At 46.6% G+C, this 25,698-nt stretch overlaps 1 protein-coding gene across 3 annotated transcripts in view; it reads left to right on the forward strand.

The window, feature by feature from the left end:
- TRIM66 (tripartite motif containing 66) overlaps nucleotides 1–24,006 on the forward strand; it is a 61,005-nt gene extending 36,999 nt beyond the window's left edge. For 2 of the 3 annotated variants that reach the window (XM_060159720.1, XM_060159721.1), the window contains 10 exons: nucleotides 12,327–12,848; nucleotides 13,008–13,200; nucleotides 14,652–14,712; nucleotides 15,159–15,333; nucleotides 15,648–15,937; nucleotides 16,353–16,479; nucleotides 16,763–16,837; nucleotides 17,232–17,384; nucleotides 17,798–18,016; nucleotides 18,752–24,006. In XM_060159720.1, coding sequence (XP_060015703.1) covers nucleotides 12,327–12,848; nucleotides 13,008–13,200; nucleotides 14,652–14,712; nucleotides 15,159–15,333; nucleotides 15,648–15,937; nucleotides 16,353–16,479; nucleotides 16,763–16,837; nucleotides 17,232–17,384; nucleotides 17,798–18,016; nucleotides 18,752–18,811 — 1,875 coding nt within the window. In that variant the 3' untranslated portion in view covers nucleotides 18,812–24,006. The remainder of the gene's footprint in view (nucleotides 1–12,326; nucleotides 12,849–13,007; nucleotides 13,201–14,651; nucleotides 14,713–15,158; nucleotides 15,334–15,647; nucleotides 15,938–16,352; nucleotides 16,480–16,762; nucleotides 16,838–17,231; nucleotides 17,385–17,797; nucleotides 18,017–18,751) is intronic. The other variant, XM_060159722.1, reaches the window with a different exon arrangement.
- The last annotated feature ends 1,692 nt before the right edge of the window (nucleotides 24,007–25,698 follow it).

Raw genomic sequence — 25,698 nt, forward strand, 5'->3', positions numbered from 1 at the left:
TTCATGGCAATAACCCAGAATCCCACGACTCCTCAGCTGTCCTACTCTAACCCCTGCCCTTCATCCCTACCCTGGTCATCCTCCTAGCTGGAACCTCAGTGCTGTGCCATGCCTTCCCATCAGCCCTCCATGTGTTCCTTGGCCCTGCTCCACTTATCCAATTGCCTTTTCTGGTCTAGTCCCCTCAACCTTCCTGGTACTTCCACTCAGCCCTGTACCTGAAGCTCTGTCAGCTGTTCTGTATCCTTCCAGCCTGCACCCTCGGTCCTGCAGCATCCCTTAGGCTATACAACTCCAGTTCCACTAGTTGTTCTGTGTACCTACCCTTCATCATGTTTCTCCCAGTAGCACCATTGCCATATATGTTTTAGATCAGTCTAACTCAATGATACTTGAGAAGAGAATTTTAAAAAGTAAGAGATGGCAAAAATGAAGTGTTAACTTGGAAATCCCTTGAAGTCTGGGCAGGCCTCTGGTACTAATGGCTTTTTGTCTATGCCCATCCTGCCCTATCCTTTTGAAAATTGTCTGGCCTAGAGGCCATAGAGATGCTGTAAATTGGTCCTTTGTGGCTCTTAGTGGTTTACATTCTTCCACCTGGGGTAGATACCTATCCATCCAACCATCCATCTATCCACCCATTTATGTATTCACTCAATGTTCAAAAAATGTAGGTTAATCTCCTATTATATGCCAAATAGTTTTCTACGTGTCAGACACACATTGGTGAATAAGAGTCTCACACTGGAGCTTATATTCTAGTGGGAGAGAGAGTTAAACAAGCAACAACAATAAAGCATGATAAAGTGCTGTGATAATCACTGGGTTGTATAGAAGAAGCACCTAACTCTGGGAGAAGGGACTGTTCACAGACTTCCTAGAGGACATGATTTTAAGCTGAGATTTGAAGGAGGAGAAGTTAGGCTGGTAAAGGAAGGAAGGGGAAAGTATAGAATAAATAGTCAAAGGGAATGGCAAGTAGGAAGGTCCAGAAGTGAGAGAAAGCCTGGGGTACTTAGGGGGTTTCAGATGATTTGGCTCGGTAGGAACATGAGATGTACTGGAGAATGGGAGTGATTGAAACCAGAGTGGTTGGAAGGCCTTGTAAATTATGCTCTGGAGTTGGGATTCAGTCTTGGGGGTTGTGAGGCGTGAATGAAGGATTTCTAGCAAGGAGGGACATGGTTTGAATTAAATTTTAGAAAGGTCGCTTTAGCTGTAGTAAGAGAGACCAAAATAGTACAGAGGAGAAATAGGAGAAGTTGAATGAAATCAGGTAATGATGGGAATGATGAGGCAGCAAGGACTTCAAGAGATCAGATCACAGGAGCTTTTGGGCTTGGAGTCTGACTGGCAATGGGAAGTGAGGGAAAGACAGTCCAAGGTGTGTCTTAGCTCACTGAGTTGCCATTCACCTGAGATGGGAGCATGGGAAGAAAAGCATATTTGGGGGGGAGGAAAACGTTAAGTCTTGAATTGTTGGTGCTCTCCTGTGGAAGTTACATTATAAGATGAATATAAGATGAATGGAAGGCAGCTGGCTTTAGAGGTCAGTAGGAAGCATGGGCATTGCCAGTGCTCAACTGGTAGTGGGAGCCATGCTAAAAATGCTTCTGCTTATTTAATGAGTCTCAGTTCTGCTCCTCCACCCAGTACAGAGGAAAGGGGGTGAGCCACATGCAAGCATGGAGTCTGTGCTGCCTGTGTGGGTGGCCCACAGGGTGCTCTGAGCAGTGAGGGGAGGGGATGCTGCCCTCCTGTGTGGCTGCAGGGTGGCAGTGGGGTTAAAGAAGATCCTAAGAACTCTAACTTCTCGTTTTGAGCTGCCCCTGGCCGTGAACCTGGGTTCATGCAGAGGTGTGGAGGGGCAAGTGGCCTGACATTTTTCAGATGTTTTGTAGGCTTCTTTGTGGCTTGGACTCCCAGAAAAAGGAACCTCAAGGTTGCCATCCTGGCCCAGAGGAACCTTTGGGTCTACTTGACTGAGAGAGGTACTGCTTATACACAAAGCTCCTGAAATAAGAAGAAGGGCTTTCTTTTTGAGGGAATTCATTGCCTTGAATCTGGGATCGGGCAGGGTGGGGGTATGAAGGTCAAGGTTACCAAACAACATTTTGAGCATCTTATCATTGATTGATAATACTTTGTATAGCACTTTCTACTTTTTTCATCGGTTTTTACAAGGATTATTCTATTTTATCTCTTTGTTTATCCTAGCAGTACTATGAGGAAGCCACTTTCTTACTCCCCTTTGAAAGATGTGGAAACTGAGACACAGAGAGGTTCAGTGATCACCTAAGAGTTACACAGCCAACTGTTGGCAGTGTTAGGACCAGAGCACAGGTTCCTGCCTCAGCCCTGTGTTCAATGATTAGGTTAAGTTGCCTCTCTCTGTGCACTGCAGTGGGAGAAGTAGGACTCCATGTGGTCTCTCACCTGCTGGATTTTCCTATCTTTATACTCTCTGAAGTAGCCTGAGGCCTTGCTGGGGAGAGGTCTTAGGACCCAGCCTAGTTTGGTCTTGGCTATCTTTATCTGGTAAAGGCACTTAGCCCCCAGCCCACTCCTCAGCCTGTACTGGCCTGTGAGTGCCGGGGACGTCAGAAGTCTATCTGAGGCCACAGATGAGCGGAACCTGTGGCTCCAGGCACCACTCTGTGTGTTCCACAGGGACCTAGTCATGCTCGGAGCTGCTTTGTGTCACCACATGGAGGACTTTTGTTACAGCTGAGCAGCTGTGCACAAGTACCTAGGAGCTGGTACTAAATAAGCTGATGGTGAAAACAGATTGCTGCTGAAAATGAGAAGTGAAAGTTCTAGAATGGGTTTTCTAGCGGCTTGAGCTCTGCAGTCTCGGGAACATTTTATCCCACCACCTTCCCTGCCTCCAGCAGGATGTTTTTGTATGCACTTGGACATTTGTTTGGCACTAGCTGTTGCCTAAGCTTCTTAATCTTGGTTCAGCCACTCTGAAGAAAGACGATGAAGAAAGACAACTCTGCAACAGAACCCCTTTAAATCCCAAGTGAAACTGGAAGCCGTTTTGATGGCTTCATTTCAAACTTAACTAGTCAACTGCTGAAAAATACACACATTCCTTTCCTCAAAACACTCATGGAGTCAAGGCTGTACACGTCACAGAGAGCCCTATCTGAACCCCAGTTCACTTGCAAGAGGGACCTCTTTTCTGCTCATAATGTAGCCCCAGATCTTCAACAAAGGACTTTGAGGCCACCAAGATGCTGCTTAAGGCTTGAGAGGAGTCTTTGATGTATTTTCAGCAAATGATACAGAAGCAGTAGGCATTCCTGTGGTCCAGATTATTAAGAGTGATGCAGAAGAGTCAAGGATAATGACTCAGCTGAATAGCGTTTATGCCATTATCAAAGCATTTTGATGCCTGAGCTCTTGATTTGATTCTTAAAACTCAGTGAGATTTACATTAACCTCTAGAGGAGGAAATTAAAGCCCAGAGATGGAAAATGATTTGCTTAAATACATACTCTAAACCTTGACATAAGTGAATACTAGGCATCCCGCCTTCACAGTCTCCAAATACACTGCTACGGACCAGGTCATGGGTTCTCAGCCTTAGCAACCTTCTTTTCCTCATAGTCTGCCACTGACAGCAGCGTTTCTCAGAATGTTCCCAGGGCCTGGTGTGGCTTTCTTAGGGCATAGCCTGTGTCCAGTTAACGTGTGCAGAACTGTACAGAGATGTGCTCTGTCCAACAGAGCTAACACTCCCCAGGTCTGGCTCCCTGAATTTTGTACTCTCTAGGAAGCCTGTCTCCTTCATTCTAACCTGATTTTATTCAAACCAAACCCAAGATCTTTGTCTATCTTTTAGACCAAACCCAAGATCTTTGTCTATCTCTTGGTTCATGTGAAAACAGGTTCTTGTTCCTAGGCCTTAAATTTCCTTAACCCAGCCTGGGAAAAATACCTCTGGCCTAAGTTTTCCTAGTCTCCAAAATTTGGGTTTTGACGATTCTACTCATTCTGGCTTTTACTTCAGATTTACTGGAATCCACTTATTCTTTTCCTCTTCCTTCCACCTCAGACTCTGGGATCCTCTTTGCTTTTTCCATCTTCTTGTATCATCAGGGCACTGGGCAGTCTTCATTTCTTCTCTCTTCGCCAGCCATGATTGTTTTCCCTTTTGACTTTGGTCAGTTAGCAGATATCAACATAGTTACATCTATAGCAATAGCCTTACTTCATACGAGAGTATTTTGTTGAGCTGGAGGGGCACTCACCATCAGCAAGAGCAACTTTCCTATTAAAAATCAACTTGTGAAACCACTTGCAAGAAAAGTTAGTTCCCCCCTCAGCTGTCTGATTCAGCTGTGTCAAGATCTCCTGCTGTTAAACCAGTCTACTTTATCTGAAGCTGTTGAAATTCTCAAATATTTCAAGGATTTAATTCACAAATCGATTTACTTCCATCCTTGTCTCCTTATCTGTTTCTTCAGCCGGGGTGAAGGCCTTCAGTATGTTTCCAAAACATGACACATTGGTCTCTTCTTCTACGGTACATTTACATGGTGATGAGTTTTTGACGAGTTTAACTTCTAGAACAAAAACCTGAAAGCAGAAGTGAGCAGGCAAAGCTTCAGAGCAGCAACAAGAACAGATGTCACAAACCTCACTCATTATATTCTATATGCGACTATAAGCCTGATCTAGTCAGCATTCTTTCCTTTTTCTTTTTTTTTGGCGGTTCGCGGGCCTCTCACTGTTGTGGCCTCTCCCGTTGCGGAGCACAGGCTCCAGACGCACAGGCTCAGCGGCCATGGCTCACGGGCCCAGCCGCTCCGTGGCATGTGGGATCTTCCCAGACCGGGGCACGAACCCGCGTCCCCTGCATCGGCAGGCGGACTCTTAACCACTGCGCCACCAGGGAAGCCCCTAGTCATCATTCTTGATCTAGCAAGCTTAGTTATATGGTTTTCTTTGGAAATTTTTAGTTTTCCTATATTATAGCAGTAAGCAGAGTAAAAGCAGGAAGGCAGAACTTCTATAATGGCAGCTAACAACAGGGGAGAAGACAAGAAACTTCACCTGGAAATGTGCCACGATGTGAAGTCATTCACTGAAAGGACAAGCTAAGCCCTACATTCCTAGAAGTTCCCTAAAGCACCAATGAACTGCAGAACACCCCAGCAATAGAGGTTCATCAAAGTTCTTTTACATCACTAAGAATTGGTCTCATTAGGCATCATGTGCTCTGTTTAGTAAGACAGGGTAGGGTGCAAAGCATTTGAAAAATACTCCCCTTCAAAATAATATTTTAAAGCTAACTGCATTTTGTTATCGAAAGAGATATGTTTCAGATATCTGGAAAATTGACTTCTGTGGAACACCACCCTATCTGTGCCACTTTATCCTCAGCAATATTATCTTTCTGTAACAACCTGAAATTTGTATTAAACTCAGGGTATGTGCACCAAGTGTCTGTTTATTGACTTCTTAATCACATCATACTAGGGCACTAGCTTTCTACCTAATGGCACAAAATCAAGACCAGCCAGCGGATTTCTAAGGCTGGGCCCAGTCTTGGATTCCTTTATAAGCTTGGAAAATTTGGGTAATCACTCTGTGTCTCAATTTCCCTTCCTGTTAAAATGAAAGAACAATGTTTTCTCTGAATTTTGACAACATCTTGTGGCAGTCATTAGAATGGCAATATAGGCACATTGAACTCCAGAAAAAGATCTGGGTGGTGAGAATGGGGAGAGGAAAGGCAGCAGGTAACAGCACAGATCAATAGGATTAGATGGGTAAAGGACTACATAGGTGACTAGGAGAAAAGGTTGAAAGTCATACAATTCAGGCAGGTCACAGGTCAGGCAGGTGGCAAACAGAGATAAAGAGACAGAGATAAAGAGATAAGAGACAAGGAGAACAAAGGGACAGGGACATACAATTTGGGAGGAGAGAAAATTAGGGGCAAGTAAGGAGATACTAGGTCATGGAGGTAAGAGGGAGCTCCCTTCATACATCAAAGATGACCTGAGCTGATGACCAGTGTATGTTTTTTGCCTTTTGGACTTTTCTTCCTCCCTGAACTAGAAAATAATTTATTTTTACTTGCAAACCTCAAAATACTTATTTTCCCTCATGAAATCTGAAGGTTTTATATGTGAAGATGAAGTCAAGGTGCCAGTTAAGCTTGGCGGTGTCAGTGATTGCCCTATACAGACTTTCCAGCTGGCCATACGCTTTCACCTTCTCTCATTTGACCTCTGAACAATCCTGAGTGTTGGAGAGGACAGGTGGCATCATCTCCATTGACATATGAGCTCCTCCTGTGTGTGAGGCACCAAATGTCAGACAACTTGGTCACATTCCCAAGTCCTTCTCTAACCCTAGTATGTTCTCAAGAAGACTCTTCCTTACAGACCCTAGAGACTCAGCCTGCTTTCCTGGCCCTGAAAGTTGGCCCTCCCCTTGCCCCTACTCACCTTGTAGCAGGGTAGGATGGAGAGTCTCAACTCCTCTCTTTCTTCCTGTACATGAAATAAGGACCTTTTGTTTTAGTATTTTGTAGCTCTTCACTCCAGAGAGCCAGATGAAGTATCAAAAATAACTAACACACAGCATAATGGGTTCCAGAAATGCCACTGTATTTGCATAGCCTATAGATATGGGACTGGGGTGGCTTCCTCATAGCACTCTCTCTGAGTCCCTTCTCAGAATTTCCCTATAGATGTTTCCCAGGTTCTTGTTACTGTTACCAGAGCTTTCTTTACACCACTTACTGATAGCCTTGGCCTCCTTGAGATTGGCTGTAGATATGGACAGGAAAGAGACCAGTCTAGTCTTCAGTATCTTAGGACATGTTACCGACCTCATGCCGTCTGCTAGGTGTTGTGGGAGCAGGTCCAGCAGGCACAGCTCAAAATAAGCTGCAACAGAGTTTCTACAATTCTTCCATGGCTCAATCTGCATGCCCTCTCTTCTCTATCATTATATTAACTCACATTTCATGATGTGCAATAAGTGATCAGGAAAGGGGAGTCGGTATCATACAAATGTGATCTCTACCCCTAACCTGGAAAGTTTTGTGTTTGGGGATTTAATCTTGTGCATGTCTTGTGACATACAGCATCTGACTATTATTACTCAGAATGGTCCCAGAGGGATTTTGGTGCTCTTAATGCTTGGCACCAAGGACCTCACTGCGAGTCATCTATGTAGATGAGATGACTGCATTAAATATACATGTCAGATAGGGAAAAGGTGAAAGAGTCCAGCTCAAAGGATTAGACAGTCATATATTACAAAAGGGAATACAATGATCATTGGTTATTCTTATCCAAAGATAAGGAAATATAGTATATTAGAGAGCTATGTTAGTGCATTACCAGGACAACAAGAGGACGCCAAGGGATGCAGGCCAGGGCATGTTTGAGATGGCCCTTGGCCTCTGGCCTCAGTCCCTTAAGCTGGGCTCTATGCCTACTTTATTCCATTTGGTTTGAGCATTCCCCCCCATTGCTTTTTCTCCTCACCTTTCTTATCTTGGGACTTAGACTATACAGCAAATTGAAGGCTTTTTATTGAAGACCATTGAAATACCAAGAAACGTATAAAAAGCAAACTTTTCTTTGGAGAAATAAAGGGTATTTAGCTCATCTACTTTTAAAACTAAAAATTAAGAATAGAAAATATAAGCTTTATTAAAGCAGTTAAACAAATAATAAGGGAAAAGCGTTGGGGGAGAAGAAAAAGAGATGAGAAGAAAGAAAAAGAGGAGAAGAAGAGAGAAAAGGTCAAGAGAGACAAAGGGCAAGTGAAGGAAGGACAAAGAGATGGAAGAACAGAATGTGGGAGAGATCAGGGAAGGGGGTGAGCACAGAGAGGGGCAGAGGCAAGCAGACCAGAATGAAGAGTGTGGCTTTGGTGCCAGAGATCTGGATTCTAAATCTATAAAAATCCTATGTCAAATATCGTACTTAGTGGTGAATAGTGAAAGGATCCCCCTGAGATTAGGAATGAGAGTAGGATGGCTACTGTCACTACTTCTATTCAACCTCATACTGGAAGTCTTAGCTAGTGGAGTAAGACAAGAAAACCAAATGTAAGCAAAGGGAGAAATAAAACTCAGTAGTCACAGGCGACATGATTTATATGCACAGAAAATCCCAAAGTGACTTTAGTAAGATCCCTGGATGCAAGTTCATGAACACAGACAAAGAGAAATGGAGATTTATAAAATTATGTTTTCAATAACATAAAAAACTGGAGATGCCCTTCTGAGCTTCATTTTTTCTCAGGTGTAAAATTAGGGCTACGACAATAATAGCAATAACAATAATAGCAGCAACAGCAGCTGGGATTTATTGAGTACCTACTGCCAGACATTGCTCTAAATGTTTACATGGATTATTTCTTTTAACCTTCACAACCCTTTAATGTTTGTTGTGAGGATTAAGTGAGGAAATATATGTAAAACACTTAGCAAATTGCCTTGTGTATAATAAATTCTCAATAAATTTTAGCTATATAAAAATAGGCAGGTACTTCCCTGGTGGCGCAGTGGTTGGGAGTCCGCCTGCCAATGCAGGGGACACAGGTTCCAGCCCTGGTCCCGGAGGACCACACATGCCGCAGAGCAGCTGACCCTGTGCGCTACAACTACTGAGCCTGTGTTCTAGAGCCTGCGCACCACAACTACTGAAGCCCATGTGCCTAGAGCCCGTGCTCTGCAACAAGAGAAGCCACTGCAATAAGAAGCCCACGCACCACAACAAAGGGTAGCCCCCACTCGCTGCAACTAGAGAAAACCCGCGCACAGCAACGAAGACCCAACACAGCCAAAAATTAATTAATTAATTAATTATTTTAAAAATAGGCATTATTTTAGAGAAACTTATAGACTTAGTTGTTAGTAGAACTAAGCTGCTATTCATTTGGCTTACAATTTGTGGAATAAACAGTCATGCACTGTTGTTGTTTTAAAAAAATTGTGAATAGCTCATTTTTTTTTTAACATCTTTATTGGAGTATAATTGCTTTACAATGGTGTGTTAGTTTCTGCTTTATAACAAAGTGAATCAGTTATACATATGTTCCCATATCTCTTCCCTCTTGCGTCTCCTTCCCTCCCACCCTCCCTATTCCACCCCTCTAGGTGGTCACAAAGCACCAAGCTGATCTCCCTGTGCTATGCGGCCACTTCCCACTAGCTATCTGTTTTACTTTTGGTAGTGTATATATGTCCATGCCACTCTCTCGCTTTGTCCCAGCTTACCCTTCCCCCTCCCCATATCCTCAAGTCCATGCTCTAGTAGGTCTGTGTCTTTATTCCCGTCTTACCCCTAGGTTCTTCATGACATTTTTTTTTTCTTAGATTCCATATATATGTGTTAGCATACGGTATTTGTCTTTCTCTTTCTGACTTACTTCACTCTGTATGACAGACTCTAGGTCCAGCCACCTCACTACAAATAACCCAATTTTGTTTCTTTTTATGGCTGAGTAATATTCCATTGTATATATGTGCCACATCTTCTTTATCCATTCATCCGATGATGGACGCTTAGGTTGCTTCCATCTCCTGGCTATTGTAAATAGAGCTGCAATGAACATTTTGGTACATGACTCTTTTTGAATTATGGTTTTCTCAGGGTATATGCCCAATAGTAGGATTGCTGGGTCATATGGTAGTTCTATTTTTAGTTTTTTAAGGAACCTCCATACTGTCCTCCATAGTGGCTGTACCAATTTACATTCCCACCAGCAGTGCAAGAGGGTTCCCTTTTCTCCACACCCTCTCCAGCATTTACTGTTTCTAGATTTTTTGATGATGGCCATTCTGACCGGTGTGAGATGATGCCTCATTGTAGTTTTGATTTGCATTTCTCTAATGATTAGTGATGTTGAGTATCCTTTCATGTGTTTGTTGGCAATCTGTATATCTTCTTTGGAGAAATGTCTATTTAGGTCTTCTGCCCATTTTTGGATTGGATTGTTTGTTTTTTTGTTATTGAGCTGCATGAGCTGCTTGTAAAGTTTGGAGATTAATCCTTTGTCAGTTGCTTCATTTGCAAATAGTTTCTCTCATTCTGAGGGTTGTCTTTTGGTCTTGTTTATGGTTTCCTTTGCTGTGCAAAAGCTTTGAAGTTTCATTAGGTCCCATTTGTTTGTTTTTATTTCCATTTCTCTAGGAGGTGGGTCAAAAAGGATCTTGCTGTGATTTATGTCATAGAGTGTTCTGCCTATGTTTTCCTCTAAGAGTTTGATAGTGTCTGGCCTTACATTTAGGTCTTTAATCCATTTTGAGCTTAGTGAATAGCTCATTAATTCATTTATTCAGCCAAGCACTGCTCTTGCGTCTAGAAATACAGTGGATAAGCAAAACAGACAAGGTCCACACTCTAATGAAGTTTACAGCTTAGTAGGAGAAATAGATATTAACCAAATGGTATCACAGATTGGGCTATGAGAATAAGGTCCAGGAGTTATGAGAGCATAAAAGGGGGGAGCTGGTCTGGGTTAGAGCGAAAATTCACAGGTGAGCTGAATTCAGAAGGTAAGTGGAACAGGGGCAGGGCTAGGAGAATGTTCCATGCAGAAGAAGCAGTCTGTCTGAAGAGAGAGGTTGCATGTTTCAGGAACTGAAAAATTGTCTGAGTGGCTGGAGTTCAGAGAATGAGGAGAGAGCTGTTGTATGGACTGTGACTGCAAAGCAGGACAGGGAAGAGCTCATCAAGGCCTTAGGAGCCTTGTTGAGCATTTTCTCAGTGGAGCGCAGTACAGTTTTATGCAGAAGACTGATGTGCTCAGATTTGTGTTTTGAAACTATTTCTCCACTGAGGAGACCACTACTGTAGTCTGGAAAAATATGAATGTGTAACCCAGGCTGGGACACCAGCAGCAGAGAGGAATAGTGGGAATATTTGAGAGATGTTTAAGGGGTGGAATTGATGAGGTCTGGTATTAGCTTGGGTGAGGGAGGAAGGATGCTCTACTGTTGTCTTCCTCCTAGGATTCAGCTTGAAGAACTGGGTGACTAGGGTGACATTCACTGAGGTGAGGACAGTCTTTTCTTCACTGTTAATTAGCTTTACTAACTTAATATGGAAACTTGAGAGGGTATTTGAAGTATTTCTTTTCCTGTGGAAACCTGAATGTCTTATTCATGGGAAAAAGAATGACAGGTTTATGACACTGATTTTGGAAACTTAGAAATATTTACTCCTTGTTTCCCCTTCGATTTTCAAAAGATGTCAAATTATTATATCTTTTGTCTTAAAAAAAGGCAAGGATATCAAACTTTTAAATTCCTGAATGTTGCATTTAGAACAGGTCTTCCCACCATCTCCCCTCCATCAAATCTCTTTCTCCAACATGAAAAACTGAAATGGATTCAGTGCAGTATCTATGTCTTTAACTTCTTTTTATCAAGCTTTTAAGTCTCTTCTGCCTAGGTCACCAAGCAGTTAGAAACGAGAAAGGAATTGTGGGGGTTGGAATATTATTGCCTCATCCAATGATTGTCCAGATTGTCCATATTAAGATTTAGCTGCTCTGATGTTCTCTGCATCTGGTTTAGAATGTCTTTGGCAGGTATAGCAGGGCTAGAAAAGACCTTCACGTCTCTTGGTCAAAGTCTTCAATCTGATGCTGGTGGTGCTGGAGTTGATCTGAACAAGGCTGTGAGATGGCTCTGGAGTTTGACCCAGGTTACTCAGGACTGACTGGGGCTCCCCAAGCCTTGGCACTATCTCAGAGAATGTCTGCAGCAGATCAGGGTTTGAGCCTTCTGAACTTCCTCCCATTTTTATGTAGCAGAAACTATCCTGTAGGACCCCCAGAAGGGAAGAGAGGCCACTAGTGCTGTAGTCAGAGGGGAATGTGAAGTGGGAGGGTAGTCCTACAGTCTGACCCTTTGCTTAGGTACTGGAAAGGGGGTGAAGGATGTGGCTGATAGTGTGTGTGTGTATGTGTGAGTGTGTACCACCCTCAGGTCAGGTGGTAGGCTGTCCCTCTCTCTCTCCCTCTCTTCGTCTGTCAGTCTGTCTGTCTCTCTCTCTCTCTCTCTCTCTCTCTCTCTCTCTCTGTCACACACACACACGCACACATGCATGCACACTAGTGTCCTCAGCTGTGCCTGCCTCTGTGTCATAGCCCACCAACCTCCTTGGTGTAGGGCAATGGAAATAGGACTTCTTGTGCTCTCTGCGTTCCCTGCAGCTACGAGACTCTGAGGCAGAGTGAGATCTGAGCATGGAACTCTTGTGGGCTGCGTCTGTCCTCTCCCTCCCACCATTCCTAGCTAACAGCCTGACTGTCCCCTGTCTTCTTCGCTCCTGCAGCACTCCACTTCTGTGAGCATCATGGGCTTTTCCAACACACTGGAGATGGAACTGTCATCTAACAGGCTGGCGAGGACCTTAGAGCCACAGATCCAGAGTGCGAGCAGCCTGACAGCTGCCCCACCCCAGGTGGTACCAAGCCTGCTGAGTGGCCCCTCACCAACCGTGTCCAGCCTGGTGGGCGGTCAGAACCAGGCTATGCCCAGCCTGACAGCCAGTCACCTGCCGACCATGCCCAGCCTTGTGTGTGGCACACCCCACTCCATGCCCAACCTGATGAGTGATCCCTCCCAGGCCATCACAAGCCTGGCAAGTGATCACTCTCAGACTGGGCCCAGCCTGATGTCTGGTCCCACCCACACTGTACCAAGCCTGGCAACTTGTCCTCTGCAGAGCGTGCCTCCGGCTTCTAACATGCAGTCGGAAACCGGATCCAGCTGCAGTCCTGGCTCTGGCCGAAATGCAGGGAGCCTGCGCCCTGGGGATGGGGCTGACCCCTCCCTGGGGAATGCCTTGTGTAAGGTAGGTCTTGGGGAAATGCCATTCAACTTCCTCTGCTCATCGCTGGGCAAAAGGGTAGCCCCTGAAGGCTTTATTCTGGCCTTAGCTTAACAGCTCTGTGACCACCGACAGGAAAACGTCTGATTTCTTTGATTCTTGTTGGCCTTTCACTTTTGAAAGATGGAAAGTGAGGATTCTACCCGCTTCACTGACTCTCTGGGACAAGGCCCCACAGCCCCTGGTCCGGACACTTCCAAGGATTTGGCTATCCCCTCAGAACTGGAGGAGCCAATTAACCTCTCTGTGAAAAAACCTGCACTGGTCCCAGTGGTCAGCAAATCCGTGGCCCTGCAGCAGTACCGGAGCCCAGAAGGTGAGACTCAGCAGCCTGCCTTTCGTGCTGACCACACGCTTGAGCAGATGGGCTCAGCACTGCCGTGAGACAGAGGTCAGCAGAGCTGCTCTGAGCCTGAGGGAGCAGTGTTTCTCTCGGGCTAAATTCACTTCTCCCCCCAGAACTGACTTATTGATGTCTGTTCTGTTTCCCTCACTGTAGCCATGACTGATCCAGGCATGGCCAGAAATCAGCCTCCTTGTAAAATTCCCCATGCAGAATTTCGGGGGTCTGGGTTATAGGTAAGGGGAAGGAGGAAGAGCACATTCCAGAAGGGCTAGCCTTGGCAAAATATTTTAGGGGAAAGAGCATGTCTGACTTTGGAGTGTGATAGATCTAAGTTAGCAGACCTGCTCTATCTCTTTATGTTTGAACCTGGGCAAGATACCTAACCTTTCTGAGTTAGTTTCTTTCTCTGTAAATGGGGCTAATCATAGCTACGTCATAGGCTATTGGGACAAATAACTACAGTGAAATCATTTGATGACTTACTCTGTAGTAACAAGAATTTGCCTTGCACCTGGCATTAATGTAGATTTGTGCCTCACAGTAAAGGGAATGTGGACTGGTGGAGGTTGGCTCTGATTCTCTTCTGAGCTACCCACACCCCTTCTCAAATGCGGCTAGGCTAAGGCTCCTTCCTTCTGGAGAAAGTGAGGGGGTTGGGAAGTTAGCAACTGCCTAGTGAGCATTGGGGGCCTTCTCATTTCAGTGTATGATTCGTAAATGTTTAGTGTGTAATGATCAGTCTATTTCCTACATAATTAATAGATGAAAATGAAACAATCTTTCTGGTTTTTTCCTCATACTGGTTCTTCTTAACTACACAATAATGTAACCCCGAATTTTAAGCACCTAAATTTTTGAACCCTGCTTGCCCATGGAAAGTGCTCAGGACAGTGCCTGGTGCCGAGTGGGCGCTCAGTAACTGCTAGTGTCCTCCTCTTTCCCCACACTGCTCCCTGCCCATCTACACAGACTGCACTTCTCAGGGGAGGGTTCCTGGGGGCCTCTTGCCCCTGGAGGGTGAGCTGGATTCTCAGGCTGTGCTGAAATCCCAGCACTTGGCTGAAAAGGCAGGGGTTGGACAGAACGACTCCTTAGAGCAGGTGATACCAGTGTACGTATGGGGAACAAGTGATTCCTGAGCTCATTTTGAAGGTGAGAAGCTGGCCCCTTGGCACCTGACCGAGCCCTCACCCCCAGGCAGCCTCTGAGTGTTACCTGTGTTTATCTTTTTAAAAGAAAGTGGCCTTCTTCCCCTCTCAGGAAGGGGAGATATGGTAGGATTGTCACCACTATGAGTGATTACGGTGTTGGTAACAATGGTGTGACAGGTGTGTGGCCAAAGCATGAGTAGCAGATATGAGTAGAAGGTGTGGGTGACAGGGTGTGTTATCATAAGTGTATTTGTTTGTCTTTTGCCTTAGAGTGTGAGAATTTTGAACAAGGAGCCCTAGGCCTGGGTACAAAAGGGAACCAGAGCATCAGGTAACAGACGCTGGGCCCACCCTCCCTCTCTCACCCTCCAACCTCATGTCCTGGGAGGTTGGCACAGGAAGTGAGCATCCTTGATGACTTAACTAGAAGCAGACGTTTGCCTGCAGCTGTCTTCAACCCCCAGACCCTGGGGTCGGGTGTGTGGTTGGGCGTCTGGGATGGTTGTGGGAGGATGTCCTGGCTCCTGCACCGTGAGGCACGCAGTCTGTGTGCAGTCCTCCCTCTTCGGGGACCCCCCTTCTTTGATCAAAGGGCTCCCAGAGGTTGGCAGGACCCGGCCAGGCAGAGCTGGTAGCAGGGTGGAATAGGGGCCTATAGAGGGTTGGACTGAGGAGATCTTGAGCAGCAATTCAGTTGTAGGATCATGTGAGCCTGACTAAGAGGTTGGGGCCAGAGGAGGCTCCCACCGAGACCCAGGGATGTCGTTCTTGCCCTAGACCCTTCAATAGTGAGCCCAAGATACCCTATGTGCGACTGGAGCGGCTCAAGATCTGTGCTGCCTCCTCAGGAGAGATGCCTGTGTTCAAGCTGAAGCCACAGAAGAATGAGCAGGATGGGAGCTTCCTGCTGATCATTGAATGTGGTACTGAGTCCTCCAGCATGTCCATTAAGGTACCACTTTTCTCTGCCTTCTCCTTGAACCTTGGCCCAGCCTAGGAGCCTCTCTTTCCTCTCTGCTACTGGGAGAATTCTGGCTCTGGCATTGTTCTGAGTCTCTGAATGGGGCTGTAGCTTGGCCAGACCTTGTACCCTGCTACAAGTGGTCTGTGAGCTGCGCACTAGGAGTGAGCTGTCCTGGTGTTCCTGGGGCTTGGCTGTCTTGGGGTCCTGGAATAAGTTGGTGCCCAGGGCTTGTCATCTTTCCTCTCCCTCCCTCCACAACTTGGTGCCGTGCCCTGACTGCTCAGACTCACTTCTTCCCCAAGGTCAGCCAGGACCACCTGTCTGATGCCATCCAGGCCCCAAACCTGGGGGGTAGAAAGGTCACTGTCACATCTCTGGCTGGGCAGCGGCCACCAGAAGTGGAGAGTGCATCTCCTGAAGAACACAGGCTCATTCCTCGAACGCCTGGAGCCAAGAAGGGACCCCCAGTACCAATAGAGAATGAGGATTTCTGTGCTGTGTGCCTCAACGGGGGAGAGTTGCTGTGCTGTGACCGCTGCCCCAAAGTGTACCACCTTTCCTGCCACTTGCCAGCCTTGCTCAGCTTCCCAGGGTGAGTCATGCCAACCGCAGGCCAGGCCCACAGAGCTCCCTCAGGTGGGCTTCCTCCCTTCTCTGGGCCTGCATGAATTACAGGTCTGTGACTTCGTGGCGCTATAGCTGTGTGTCTTCTGCACACAGACAGGTGGATGCTTCCCTTCCTCCTCTGTTCCCAGCTTCCTCCTGTCCAGATTTGTCCCTCTACCCCTCTCCCAGCCCCTTGTAACTCCTAGTTTTCTGGATTCACTAAATCCTGAGTTACTAAATTTCTTTCAAGCTTGTGGCTAGGAAGCCATTCTCTACAGGGCAGGGCTAGGGACTCAGTTTCTCATGTCACCACCCCCCAAGCTTGTCTTGGGGTAGTGGGACGAGGGAGGGGGCTCTGGGCGATGTGCTGAGGGCTAACTTGGCCTCACTTGCCTCTTCAGGGGAGATTGGGTGTGTACCTTGTGCCGCAGCCTGAGCCAGCCTGAGATGGAGTACGACTGCGAGAACGCCCGCTATAACCAGCCTGGAGTGCGGGCCCCTCCTGGCCTGAGCGCGTATGACCAGAAGGTAGGGAAGGGTCTCTGGGGCAGCCTGCCTGTGCCCATGGGAGCTGAGTCTTTTCTGAGGGGGTGAGAGGCCTCTCTGGATACCTCTCTTTTGGGCTGTGCCTATGGGGGCTCACTACGATTTTTCTTCTGCCAGCTGTTTTCCTCTGGCCTGGGAGGCTGCACTGTGCCTTAGTATAGCGACTCGTACCCTGTGGGACAGAGCCATCAGGGTCGCTATCGTTAGTCCTTACTGAGGTGGGGCCAGAACAAAGTAACACGGTTGCCAACTCTGCTTTCTGCAGAAGTGTGAGAAGCTGGTACTGTCCTTGTGCTGCAACAGCCTCAGCCTGCCCTTCCACGAGCCTGTCAGCCCGCTGGTAAGGAAAGCCTCACTGCTTCTGCCGGCTACTGGACTTGCTGCTCAGAGCGCCCTGGGCCTGGAGCAGATCATGGCAGTGCCCAGGGTGGGCTCAGAGCGTGGCCACTGGAAGCAGGAGTAATTTGTGCATGGCGTAGGGGACCCGGGGGCCATGGCCACTACAGCCCCCCAACCAACAGCTGCTGCTGCGTCAGACCTGACTTGACATGTAAACCACTCCTCCTTTTCCCTCTCTCTTTGTCTTTTCCCTCCACATGTTTCTTCTTGCTGCCTTTGTCTTATGTTCTATTATTTCCATTCCAACTCATTCTCTATCTCTCCTTCCTTCTTATCCTTCGCTTTTTCCTCTACTTCTCTCTTCCTATTTGCTTCCCCTTCTCTCCTCCCGCAAGGCCCGGCATTACTACCAGATTATCAAGAGACCCATGGACCTGTCGATCATCCGGAGGAAGCTGCAGAAGAAGGACCCAGCCCACTACACCACCCCGGAGGAGGTGGTATCAGACGTCCGCCTCATGTTCTGGAACTGTGCTAAGTTCAATTATGTATGTCTTCCCTGTTTTCCCTCTCCCCTATTTCCAGTGACCCCAAGACTGTCATGGCTGGACAGAAGTGTCTGGTTCGGGCCTGGGCTGCCAGGAGGAGCTGGGAGCAGACCTCCTGGGGCCTACTGCAGTGAATGTTTATAAGCTCTTTCCCACATCGGGGCCTCAGCGTGGACTCAGGAGGAATATGGGTGCTGCTAGTGACTGGCCATCTGTGGGTAACTGTCAGGGTCACGTCTGCTTTAAGAGCTGATACTAAACTGGTTATCCTGGGCCCTGAGGAGAAAATGTAAAGTTCCAGACATCCCAGAGACCCAGCCAGGCTTTGCGCTCTCTGTATAGCTCTTGAGGGGCCTGGAAGAGATGGGCTGGTGGAAGGGGGCCAGACCATCACTGCTCTCCTCCCCCTTCAGCCCGACTCAGAGGTTGCAGAGGCAGGCCGCTGCCTGGAAGTGTTCTTTGAGGGCTGGTTGAAGGAGATCTACCCGGAGAAACGGTTTGCTCAGCCAAGGCAGGAGGACTCAGACTCTGAAGAGGTGTCTAGTGAGAGTGGGTATTCCACTCCCCAGGGCTTTCCATGGCCCCACTGCATGCAGGAGGGCATCCAGCCCAAGAGGCGGCGGCGACATATGGTAAGGAGGTGCTGCCAGCTGGCAGGCAGGTGGGTGGGTGATTGGGCTGGCAGGGGGCACCCACGCAGCATGTACAGAGTAACCTGAAGTGAAGCTGCTCGGGTGGCACAAGAGAGTGGTGACAATGAGCCCTCACTTCCAACCCCTTAGCCTCAGACAAAGGCAAGGCAGTGCAGGGCTCATCAGCTCCAAGGACCACTGAGGCTCAGAACCCTGAGACATGGGGGTACCTACCCAGGGTCACCCAGAAAATTAGCAGCAGGACCAGTGCAGCAGGACCAGCTCAGTGCAGTGATTACTCCACACTGTGATGCCCATAAGAAGAGAAGGACCTGGTCTCAGTGCCTGATCTCAACTTGGGTTTGGGAGAAAGGGAGAGTCTTTTCAGCCCCTTGGTGTAGAGAAGGAAGGAGAGGTTTTGCTTGCAGGAAAGACATCTAATCTGACCTTTTGTCTGGTCTCACCTGTGCAGACCTGAAACGTCGATTCAGTGCTATTTAATTCTGCTGAAATGTATTGCCTTCCCACTGTGTGCCAGGATCTGACTAGCCATCCCCGGTGGTTTGCAGCACTTGGCACACAGTGTTTAGTGGCTTCAGTGAGTTTTGCTGTTGCATTCCTGGGGTGGAATAAAACACTGGCTCTGGGGAATCCCAGTCTGGACAGTTGGTCTTTTCACATTGATAAACCCTACACTGGGCCATTCTGATGCCAAATATTTTTTTCTTCTTTCAGGAGAATGAAAGAGCAAAAAGAGTGTCGTTCCGCCTGGCCAACAGCATCTCCCAGGTGTGAGGGCTGGAAGGAGACCAAGTACTCCGGCAGCTGGCGCCCCGTCCTGTTGACCACTCCTCCCCACCTTTCAGCTCATTCTCTTTGGATTGTGGATGTGAGACAAGTCTTGTTGAGCTTGTAGTGCCCTTCTTTGCCGTTTGCATCTTACAGCATTTATTTGGGAGCCGTAGTGCATCCACTACAGAGAGTAAACAGCAAAGAGGGGGGTGTTCCCTATTACCAGAACAATCAGTTGTGTAGGGTCCACTTGACAAGACCAAGCCCAGTTAGGCTCGGAAGGACCAAACTTCCTTGGTGAATTCTTTCTGCTGAGGAAGGCCGACATTTCTCACCTTTCAGTGTGCAGGGCTCAGGAGCAATGTATATATCTGAACTCCTCCTGGGCCCAGAAGAGGGTAAAAGAAGGGAGAGAGGTTCTGACATATGGCAGGCCTGTGATCCCTGGCCCAGCACAGCCAAAGACTGTCACTGTTTGCCTTTGTTTGGCCTGCTCGGACAGAGGCACCTGCCCTGCACAGGGCAATGAGGCTTCTAGAGGCCATAGGTCTCAACTGGTGCCTATTCGGGTTCTAACGGTTTTCAGGGTATTTGTTTTTCATGCCCCCTTTCCTGATGCTGACTTAGGTGGCCGCTGTGAAGCTCTGGATGGTATGGCATTCTTGATGGGGCTGGGTGGCTGTGCAGAGACCACTTACATCTTTAGGCTCCGATTTCACTGGCAGGCTTAAGAAGATGTTGACTTCAGAGCCTGCCATCTGTGCCACTGCTTTGGTGTCAGAACCTGCTTCTTAGAAGTGATTGTTGGCGGCCACCCCTTCATTATGTCCATTCAGAGGTCCAGACCCTGAGTTCTGCTTGGGAAAACTATGAGGAAGCTGCTGTCTGCTTCACATACAGAGGTTCCAGGCCAAGGAGAATGACCCACAACCAGCTCTCTCTGCTGGGTCTCTCCTCCTGCGTAGAGATCCTAATTCTCAGCTTCTCCACTTCACAGAGCCAAAGATCAGAAGTGAGTCCTCTGACTCGCCTGCCCTCAGGCTGTCCACAGCCCAGAAAAAGCCAAGACTCTGCTGGCAGCCCTTTTTTTGCTGGAGGTTGGAGAGGGCCAGAGGGACCAGCAGGAGCCAGACCTAAGCATTCGTGGAAGTTCTATCTGGCGTGGAAAAGGGGAAAACTGAGAGGCGAGAAGCCTCTTTGGTGTCCTTTGGTGACCCTGAAGCAACTTCAGGCCTTTATTTCTCCTAGAATGCAGAGAGAAGTGTTCTGGAGGTCACAGGCATGGGAGCGGAGCTCCAGGCTGCATCTCGGATGGATTGCTGTGGTCTGTGCAAGGTGTTTGGGAGGAATAGGCATAGGCAGGTGCTGGGGGTCAGGCCACTTCACGAGCAAGGGCTTGGTTGAGAGGGAACCTGTTGCTGATGTTGGCTTGGCCTGGGGACGGCTCTCCCTGGTCCTGTCATGGCTTAGCTAATTTCAAGGGAGCCGTAGGTCATGGCTTTACTTTTGCTAAGAGATGCAGTTTATTTGTAGGGCCCTTGTTAATGGGATAATTTTGATCAGAGAAAACATTTCTTCTCTCCTTGTGAGTGGATGGAACTGCTCGTTTCTTTTCCACCCAGGCTGAGAGAGCATCTTCACTTCAAAGCAGACTGTGCCCACTGACTTGCCATTCTTTCACCAGCACATGCCAAGCTCTCCTAAGCAGATGAACTTCCATAATCCTGTTTTCTAGTTTGGGGTAACTAGGTCTTGAATAATCCAGTAGCCAGGCGATCTTTGCATGTAACCCTCTACTCTTTGGAGCTCACATGACTTTATGGTTTGGGCTCTGACCACTTCCCTTTCCATTTTCAAATCTTTTTCTCTGTTTAGTTGGCTTGGCAAGGTTCTCTCTGTAATTACCTCATTAATTCCTCCTCTTGGTCATCTTTCCTTTGTGTGGCCCACCTTCACACCTTCTTTGAATGAGCTTCACCAGTGTTTTGTGTTGGGCAGCTGGGTGAGGGCTATGACAGGCTCAAACCCAACTGACGTCTTTCCCCAAGACCAGCTAGAAACCACAAATATGAAGGAAAATACCTAGTTAAGTGCTTGGCTTCACTTCTATCAGTGAAGTTTCCAGCTTGAGTGTAGCCTGCTGGGCCAGGGGACCTTAGTAATGTGGTAGAGAGTTACATATTCCCTTCCCACTGCAGAGACCCTGCATGCTGAGAAGCTCCCTTTAGGCACCTGAGCAGTGGGGGAGGGGTTGGAGGTAGGGTGTCCTTTCCTCCAAGGGTGTGAAGCCCCGGCCCACCATCCCTACGTTGGTTACCCCACAACAGTGCCCTCTCCCTGGCTTTTCCTGTGTACTTAGCACCAGTGTTTTAACTGCTGGTTTTGTTTTGTTTTTGCATGCAGAAAACAACATGATGTTTCAGAAGTTGAACAAAAGGCTACTAGCTGAGTGACTGACTTCACTGGCTCTTTGCTAACATTTGAGCTAATGCCGTTTTTGACTTATTCCCTTAATGGCCCCATTGTGGAGTCAGTTAAGTCCTTTGGTCATTGACAAAGTCATGAAATGGAAATACAATGAATTCTGGATTCTTATGGTACAGAATGCAGTCCTAGAAGAGGAATTGGGTTTCTTGGGTATACTGAGAAACAGAAGAATGGAGTGGCTTCAGTTGATGCAAAGGAGATTTTAGTGCACTCTTCTAGAAAATGGGTAGGTTGGCCTTGCCTAACTTCCAGCAATTGCCAACTACACACCCTGCCTGTCTTTGCAGGTACCCCCTCCCTAGCAGCAGCCACCAGATCCTCTGTACGCTCTGCTCCACAGAAGACCCTACCATCAACCCTGGCGGACTCTGGCTCTCTGTACCCATTTCTGGCAACAGGTCTTTGCCTTGCCTCTAAGACCTACACCTCTCCTTGTTTGTTCCTGGGCTCTGCTCTGCTTTCTGTCTCACTCCATGGTGTCACCTATAGTCTTCTCTTCTGAACTCCTGAACCGAGACTTTGCTCTTTTTGGATTACCATCCCCTATGCTTCCTCTTCTCCCACTCTTCCACTGCTATTAAATAAATTGCTTGCTCCTTTAGCCCAGTTCCAAGACCTTAGCTTTCTGTTCTCCCAGTCTTTCAGCTTTCTCCTGGACTTCTTCCTCTCCTGAGCCTAAACCCATGGCCCAGGACACACTGATGGTTTTGTCAGCATCCTGAACTTCCTCATCTCCTCCAACTCTTGCTGAAACTATCAACCATTCTCCATTTTCTGCATCAACCTATTTTTTGCTCCCTTTTTCTGGGCTCCTAAGCATGAAAAATTCAGAGTTGACAGTCTCAGTTGGGCTCTCAGTATTGATTGGTGTGTCTCTGACTTGTTACTGCTCTGCTTTCTATCCATGCCCTTCATCTTTGCTGTCAGCAAATGACTGGCCTCATTGCCCACTTCACAGAAGAGAGGCCCTAAAGCAAAAACTTGGCTGTCCGTGTGCTCCTCTCCCCCTCCCATCCCTCTGTGTCTGTATCCCTCCTCAGCGCCTTTCCAGTTGCTCCTGTTTGGTGCTCTATTCTTGAATCCTGCTCTATGTCTTTCAAGACTTTGCTCCATTGCATATCCCACTGCTCCCATTTTCCAGGGTCTTCAACCTCCCTCTCCATTGGTTACCTCCACATAGCTTACAAACAAACAAAGTTCTCCCCAAGATTAAAACAGAATTTCTTAGAGTCTGTTGCACTTACAGTTTTATCCTCAATAGCCAAGTTTCTTTAAAAAAAAATCTGTTCATTGATTTCTTCTTCATCACTTTCCAATCCTCTATAGATTTTCATAAAAGTCACCAGTGACCACCCAGTTGCCAAATCAAGCGAATACCTTTCTGTCCTCAACTGTCTTGAACTCTCTACAGCATTTCACATCATCTGCCACTTCCTGTTTGAAAAACCCTCTTCACTTGGCTTTCATGACTCCACAATTCTCTGGATTCCTCTTACCTTTCAGCCACACAGGCTGAGCCTTCCTTGAAATACTGACAGGGGGACACATCTGCAGCTTTCTGTGGTCTCGCCTCTTCAGGAGTAGGATAGGCAGGAGGGAGCACAGCTGCCCCTGCTCCCTGCCCTCTGTGTCTGCCTGTTCTCTTTGAGTTCATTTCTTCTCCTGGACTCAGTTCTCCTCATGCCAAGCATGTGTATGAGCTCTGCTGGGAGGACACCATCTGTGATTCTGTCTGTCTCTCCCAGTGCAGCACAGAGACAGATTTTAGCCATGTTTGCTAAGAGGCCCTATATAAATCAGCCCAAGAATGTGGATTGGATCTTACCAAGAAGGAATTTGGTGAGCTGGATTACCCAGCTGGTGGGCAGCTCATCACCAGGATCCTCATGCCAGTTAGAGCCTGCCTTGGTCGCTAAGGTCTTGGAATCTTGGTAAGCATGTTTCCATGCATGGTTCAGTTCTGCTAGCCAGGAGGAGAATCCTGGCAGGGGTGGGTGTCTGCCACTGATAACATTCTGACGGAGGGAAACTGGGCAGTGCTGTGATTCATCACTTGCTTGGGGTTCAGCTGGGGTCAGCCTGGCCCCGTTAGCCGGGTCTTTCCCGTCTGTTCTGGTCACCACCACCTGCTTGCTCCAGTTGTTCCTGGAGCTAGAGGCAGATGCCGGTTGTTTTCTTGGAGGCAGGAGGGTATGGTAGAAAGATGTCTGATTTGAGATGCTGAACATCAAAATTTTGGCTCTGACAGTTGTGGACCGTGTGACCTTGGGTACAGTTTCCCCATCTATAAAGTTGTGGGGAGGAAGGATGGTGAAAACAGTGCTCTCTCAGAGGCTCTACAGCTCTAAAGATGGTAATGGTGATTCTAATTCTAAAGCTCAGGCCACACAGGGAACAGGGAACACTGGAGCAGTTCACAGCTAGGGAGTCTTGACCAAGGCAGGGCAAAGGGACTCACAGGCCAAAATGAGATGCTTTGAGGAAAGCCTTTAGTAGCTGGTGCTGCTTCTGGAGCCATACACCCATTCCTCAAACTGCACCCCTTCGTTGGCTATGTAGGGTGAGTTCCTCCTAGGCCTTTTCTAGAAGTGGCCATTGGATCCAAAGTGGTTGGGGGCATGAGGGAGGAACATGATAAGGGGAAGTGTCACTGATCTTAATAGGACCTACACATTCTAGAACAAATTAAAAGATAGCACTTTTCTTTACCAGTAATTGTGTCCTGGAGTGTTTTTTGAGTGGAGATGGTTGAACATGCTTCATGGTCTTCTCACCTCAGACTCCAACATCATTAAGACACAAGATGGAGAAGAGTAGATTGGGGAGCTTTCTCTCTAGGGAAGAACTCAGCTCTCTGCTTCTTATTGCATGAACACATCCTGTTCTTTAAAATACAGGCAGCAAGTCTGAAGGAGAGTTAGGGGGAAAAGCATCTTAAGAATGCTGTGGCTGATAGCTTAATCCTTGTCCAACTGGGTGGTGAGCAATGCTCTTTGTTCTTCTTTGTTTGCAAGGGGAAGTATCTCTTTCAGAAGTTTTCAAGCTAATAATGGAAGGGTTGGTAAACTGGAATATCACCATTTTCCAACCCCCAGTGAATGAATGGATCTAGGCAGTGACCATCCAAGGTTACGCGTATCACAGAGACATCCAGACATTACATGTCTCCTGATACACAACATCATCTATGAAGTGTTTCCAAACAAATAGAATCTGAATCTAATCAAGTCTCTAGATTTAACTACCAATTTACAGATGTAGTTCCCAATTGAGAGGAAAAGCAAAGAACAGAGGAACATTTAAAATGACATCACAAGGATACAATCAGTAAAATCCAGTCTGTGAGCAATGACAGAACAAATGACCTGGTTTCTTCAACAAATGTATTGCAAGGAAAAAAAAAAAGAGATGGGGGGGAAACCTACAGACTAAAGAGGCTTAAAAAAGCATATAAAACAATTGCAAAGTATGGAACTTATTTGCATCCTGGTTTAAAGAATATTATGAGATGATTGGGAAAAGATGAAAACTCAGGATATTTGATGATATTAGGATTTATTATTTTTAGTGTTATTACTTTTTATCTTTAATTTTTATGTTATTTTTTAGGTGTGATCAAGATTTGTAATGGTAGAATATTAGAAACAATGAAAAGCCTATAAAAGATGGTTAAATAATTAATATGATATAATTAAAAATGATATTTAAAGAGTCTATAGTCATATTTGAACCGAGACAAAGACTCTCAAAGCCTTTGTTTGAATTAGGAATCCAACAGAGTCAGAAGATACATAAAGGGAGAAAGAAGTTCTAAACTTCTTCTGGCTTGAGAAACCTCTCAAGTATTTCAGAAAGCAGAGATATCAGTTAAAATAATTATCGAGCTCATTTGAAAAGACATTATTGGGACAAGTGGGGAGATTTTAATATGGGCTGATAATTTGTGTTAATATTAAGCTTCCTGAGAGCGATACTTTGAGCTGTGGTTACAGAGGAAAAAGGCCTTGTTTTTAGGTGGTACGTGCTAAAGTGTTTAGGGACAAAGGATCATGATGTCTGCAACTAACTCTCAGGGGTAGAAAAACTACATATTACATTATTAGAAGTGAAACAGATGTGGCAAAAAGTTAACAATTGGTAAATCTAGATGAAGGGGACATGGATGTTTATTGAACTGTTCTTGGGAGGGAAAAAGAGCAAATAATTTTAACAAATGGAATATGAGGCATGCAATGTTTGCATCTAGAATAACAACATGGAAAATAATTAGGAGATGATGCTAAATTGAAAAAAGCAAAACAGAATTATATGTAAAATAAAAGAAAATGATACAAATACAAATATATAAAATGTTATTATCCTGAAATATATTAGGGTGGTAGCATTATGCATAATTTTTCTGT

This window comes from Lagenorhynchus albirostris, chromosome 9, assembly GCF_949774975.1.
Source record: "Lagenorhynchus albirostris chromosome 9, mLagAlb1.1, whole genome shotgun sequence".
Lineage (NCBI taxonomy): Eukaryota > Metazoa > Chordata > Mammalia > Artiodactyla > Delphinidae > Lagenorhynchus > Lagenorhynchus albirostris.